General features: G+C 59.8%; 1 protein-coding gene across 1 annotated transcript; it reads right to left on the reverse strand.

The window, feature by feature from the left end:
• Positions 1–1,407: 1,407 nt before the first annotated feature.
• Positions 1,408–2,499, reverse strand: LOC128626335 (interferon-induced transmembrane protein 1-like). The gene is made up of 2 exons (XM_053658318.1): positions 2,194–2,499; positions 1,408–1,714 (listed from the first exon to the last, which is right to left on the reverse strand). The coding sequence occupies exons 1-2, from the start codon at positions 2,377–2,379 to the stop codon at positions 1,520–1,522; spliced, it is 381 nt and encodes a 126-aa protein (XP_053514293.1). The 5' UTR covers positions 2,380–2,499; the 3' UTR covers positions 1,408–1,519.
• Positions 2,500–5,413: the final 2,914 nt, after the last annotated feature.

Below are 5,413 nucleotides of genomic sequence, written 5' to 3' on the forward strand. Positions count from 1 at the left end.
CAGGCGGCTGGAGGCTGAGCCGCGGGGGGCCCCTGCTCAGCGCCTACACTGCGCCTGCGTGAAGCCTCAGGAGCCTGTGTAATTTTTCCAAAGCTCTAGAGCGCGGCTGCTCTGCTGGCTGCGGGAGGTGTCCCGCCGGGCGGCGCCTTAATCCCAAGTCTCAGCTGCAGTGCTGAGCGCACGTCCTGACTGGTGCCCCGCAGACGATGTACCACCGGCCCTGGGCCCGGGGAGGGGGATCTCGGTCACATGGCGGCGCCCTCTCTGTCCTGCCAGGAGCAAATTCTCTGACCCAGAGGGACAGGTCTGCCAGCGTCGCCTCCTGCAAGGCCTCTTCCCAGGGCCTGGCCCCTCATGCTCAGACGTGGGTCCCCCCCGGGTACAGGGGCGCCTTTGCACTGGGCGTCACCCAGCACAGACTCAGCACTGCCCTCTTTTGGCCCAGAAGTCGGGGCGCCACAGGGGCTGTACCAGGGCACAGGGGGAAGGGGGGCCAGGGTTAGGATCTTCCAACAGCATGTGCCCCAGGACCCAACAAGACCACAGCGGGAAGAGATGCTGCCCGCGGACCAGAGCTAGCAGGACTGACCTCACCCCACACCTGGAGCCCAGATTGGCCCAGGTCCCCAAACAGCAAGGCTCATGTGCAGACGGGTTCATCCCCAGACACCAGCCTGTGGCCCCCCAGACTTCCCCAGCCTCTCTGTGCTGACTGCAGGCAGGGCCTGGGGGGAGGGAACGGGTCAAGCTGAGGACAGTCCCAGGCCCCAAGTGAATCAGCAGCCCTGGCAAAGGCTCCCACCCCAAGCCTGGGGGTCCCCAAAGGCAGGGGGACCCTTCCTGGGCACTGGCAGAGGCTCCAGCCAGCAGGCCCAGCCTGTCTGGTGGGAGGATTTGGGCCTTCCTCTCAGGGTTTCTGTCCCTCAGGGCTGACTGCTCTGTCCCTCCCTGGTCCCAGCACACCCCTGCTCCTGTCCCCTGAGGAGAAGCAAGGACACAGCTGGTGGGCTGGGGGAAGCACAGCCATGGCGGGACCACCCAGGAGGGGCTGTGGGGCTGGGCTCCACCCTGCACCAGACCCGAGAACACCATGGCCTCCCAGGGCACCAGTCTGCAGCACTCACCCCTGCTCCCAGCCAGCCCTGGCTCAGGGAGGCTTGTCCTGGGGGCCCAGGGGGCCCTGGACCCGGCCCCCCTTGGATCAGGGCTCAGATACTGGGAAGGACCAAGCCCCTCCTGGGACCCTGGCCCAGCTGCTGCTCCCAGTGGGGGCCCAGAAACCAGGAACATCTGAGAAGGAGCTGGACCCCCTCAGAGCAGCAAGCCGATGGGCCAGGGGGGCTGTGGGCTCAGCCTCAGGGGCAGGCTGGGCACTCAGCAGGGACCCGGGTCCAGGAAACATCCGCATTGTCACTTCCAGGTGCACTTTATTGGGTTCAGCAACTGTATGAAGGGGTGGGGGGGTGGGGCAGAGCCGGGAGGGGGTGGGGAGACGTGGTCCCCCTGCTGAGGGCAGCACCTAGTAGCCTCCGCGGTTCTTCATGGCCTGTGTTATTGCATAGCTGACTGTCGGCAACACCACCAGCACCAGAAGAACAATGGACCCTATGGTCCCAAGGAGGCCCAGGAGCAGGGCGCAGATGTTCAGGCACTTGGCGGTGGACGCGTGGCTCTGGGCCCCAATCACATCACCCACCATCTTCCGGTCCCTAGACTGGGGGAGAAGAAGAGATGGTGAGGTGAGGGGGGCCTGGAGTGGGGCCTGGGCAGAGCCAGCTGCTGTGACTCAGGTCCTCCCCTGCTGGTCCCTGCCCAGAGCCCTGATCAGGACCCTCCTCTGCCTGTTCTCTGGAGCCTGAGCAGAACGAACGGAGGCGGGGGGGGGCTCGCTCAGAGCCTCTCAGCCTCTCCAGGGGTCCCAGGGCCCCTGCTCCCCCTGCTCTGACCCCTCTGCTGGCCTCACCCCACAGGCAGTAAGGGTGTGGGAGTCCCTTTGTTCTTTCTGAGAGAACTAATTTCTGGGATGAGCAGTAGGTAATTGCTTGGAGTCCTGGGGACCAAGCCTGACCCTGCCACTCCACCCTCACTGTGACTTGTACAGGCACATGTGCTCACCCACATGCAATAACTCCTGGTCCCGAGGGCCCTGTGGGCAGGAGGACCCCCGTCCGGGGGCCCACACGCCCCACCCACCTTCACAGAGTAGGCGAACGCCACGAAGCCCAGGCAGCAGAAATTGAAGAAGAGCGTGTTGAACAGGGACCAGACGATGTGGTCGGGCACGGCGGTCTCAGGCTGGATGTTGACCACGGTGGACACCACGGGTCCTGGGCCCTGGGGAGTCCCCCAGTTCGCCATCTCATGTTCCCTCTTCATCATCTCTGGCTTTGGGGAGCTAGTGTGGTCTCAAGGCAAGAAGGTGGAAGCTTCCTGAAGCAGAGCCCTCAGCAGGGTGCTTTCAGGTCAGGGACAATGCCGTGGGCCCCTCCCTTTCCGGGGTAGTTCCGATTTCTCCCAAGTGTCTATTTCCTGCAGTTAGTGGGTTGGTGAATAGGGTGGTACCTGGGAGTGTTGAAGATATTGATACAGGGTATAGCGGGGGGGGGGGGGCAAAACAAAAAGATTTGGAATGGTGTCCAGAATTCAAAGTGTATAGGAATATTGGAGAGACATATAAGATGTCTTCACCGCCCCCCCCCCAGGGGGAAGGGAGAATGGAGCAGGGCCATTGAGAGCTGTTTTGCATAGCAACAGTTTTGCAGCTAACCTGTGGAATGATTATTTAACATATCTATAACCCTTAACTGGTTTCACAGATATGTTAAATAGCAGTGGCCAAGTTTGGAGCCAGGGACAAGGGAGTGCCTGGGACTCAGGAGGTAACGAGGGGCTGCGCCCCTGAGGGAGAGTTCCTGTGTGGGAGCTTGGAAAAGATGGGCTCCGGGACATGAGGGCATAGCTGCCCAGGTGAAAGGGAAAACCACGCAGCTTTGCCACAATGGAGATCCCTGCAGCCAGGTGAAGAAGAAAGCCACATGCTTTTGGTGGAGTGCAGACCCCTGCAGCTTTGGGGAGAAGAGGCCCACATGATTTTGGGGTGCTCCCTTTGGCCGAGTGGCCTGGAAAGAGGGAGAGACTTTGACTGGAACTGGGTACAAAGAACTCTTGCCAATGGACCATGAGAGGGTACCAAAGTTCTTTGGATTAACTCGAGAGCCTGCACAGTGACACAGCTGACGGTGCCAGCGGCCTGAAACACAGACCTGTGCTCTTTTCCTTATTTACAGTACCCGGAGTTGGGACAGTGGGAGAAGGGAGCACTGTGTGGGTGTAGGTGTGTACCCTAAAGGACTTTGATATTTTAGTGGAGGCGTTAGGCCTAAATAGCATTAAATAAACATTTTGTTTCCTTTTCACAAATCTCTGGCATTGAGATGTCTTTCCAATTGGTGGCGGACAGAAGAACCCAGTAGACATTATATTAGTATTTTGTTTGGGGGGAGGGGCCCCTGTTGTATAGCAGTTTTGGGCATCCCTAGGTGGTCCAAATATTGTATTGCCCCTCCCTCGGACCTCTTGTTCGGTAACAATATGAGTGTGTGAAAGAAATGTATGGGCCCCGTTGTCCAGGGTGGACCCGGCGTTGCTCTGCTCCCGTTAGGGCAAAGGGCCCTGCCCAGGTGAACAAACGGGCCCTGGTTCCATCTTCGTGGGGAGATGTCCTGAGCTAATAATGAATCAGATTGGATATGTAGATTGTCTTTGTCTTGTTTTCAATTTTAAATTTAAATTTTAATCTTTTCCCTGGCGGAGGTGGTCACAGTGGGTCTGTGACCAGCGTGGTTGCCAGCACCAGGTGGGGCTCGTCACAGCTGCTGTCCCTGCCTCAGAGCTGGTTGGAACATCTGTCCACAGCCCAGCCTCTGCTCTGAGGACAGCGTGCAGGTGGCTCTGTCGCTGCAGTTCGGAACCACTGACCACAGTCGGCGTGTGTGGCTCCGACCCCGCAGGCTCAGGGCCTAGGGCCAGGGGTGCAGAGCAGGGAGCCTGTGTCTGGGAGGAGCCGGGCCCCGGAGGGCTCGGGGCCCGGGAGCTGCTGCTTGGCCCTGTGCTCTGACTGTCTTTCCCAGCTCAGGGCACGGTTCCCAGACAGCGGGGAGAGCTGCACTGCGGGTGCCTCATTATAGCCATTTCCACGTTTTTCTGAGACTGGAACTGGAACAGACACCAGCGTTCGGGCTGCCTGTAACTACCAAACTCAGGAAGCCATGACAGCGATTGAATCTTTTATGGGCCCTTTACTCAGATGGCGGAGAGCTGAGAAGATGGTGGGTTCACACCCTAACAGACCACCTTGTCTTTTCTTTCCAGGCCAGACCTTTCATAAAGTGGGGGGTGGGCTGTGAGACTCAGAAGCTGCGACGTTCCTGTCCTCAGCAGTTCACGGTTTCACGGGGAGGGTGGTGGTCTGTCTGTGCCTGAAACACAAAGGCCTGATTGCCTCCCGCGGACCCCAGGTGGTGGTCTCTAGCGGTGCCTCAGGGGGTTGGCTGTTTCCCAGGAGCCAGGAGGGCCCTGACCTGGAGTTTCTGAAACAAAAGCTTTAACATACACATTGCTTGCTAGACTTATAACTCTTTACCTGAAGCTAAAATTTTCCAAGTCTCGACTCCCCTACAAGACCTCAAAAATTAGCCCTGGCTGGTGTAGCTCAGGGGATTGAGCACGGGCCTGGGAAACAGACAATCACGGTTCGATTCCCAGTCAGGGCACATGCCTGGTTCCCTGCAGGCCAGTTCCCGGCAGGGGACGCACGAAAGGCAACCATACATTGATGTTTCTCTGCCTCTCTCCTTCCCTGCCCCTCTAAAGATAAAAAAAAGGAAACAGGGCCTAATGAGGATGTCGGGAGCAGGCTTTGGGGATGGGGTGCTTTTTCATCCAACGGCCCCACTCCTGCTTCCAAGCACATGTGGGGCCACCACCGCCTGGTGTCCCCTCGCCCAGACCACTACAGCCTCCGTCTGGACTCGGGGGACCTTCCCGCCCCAGGTCAGATGCGGGCGCCCGGCTGTGGGAGTCGGTGCAGAGGTCCAGCACCCACGTACCTTGTGGGGCCAGGTCCGGGGTGGGGGTGGAGTCCTTCGCACCTTCACCCCACTGGGGCATCTGCGGGGGGCCCAGGAAGATGGCCCTGGTCAGCAGCCTGGCCCGAATCATTGGGGTGTTCACCTAGGAGAGGGCCTGCTGGTCCCACAGTCCGAGTTTCTTCCCCTGGATGGGATGTCCGTGCTGTCCCCCGGTGGGGACGAAGGCCTCGCAGCGCTGTGGGTGGGACGGCTGCCCGGAGGTGCGCCAGCATCCTGGGGCAGCACCTCCTGTGGGCCGACTGTGTGTCCCGCCCACTGCCGCT

Source organism: Artibeus jamaicensis, unplaced genomic scaffold (genome assembly GCF_021234435.1).
Source record: "Artibeus jamaicensis isolate MK-2021 breed Jamaican fruit bat unplaced genomic scaffold, CSHL_Jam_final scaffold_537, whole genome shotgun sequence".
NCBI lineage: Eukaryota > Metazoa > Chordata > Mammalia > Chiroptera > Phyllostomidae > Artibeus > Artibeus jamaicensis.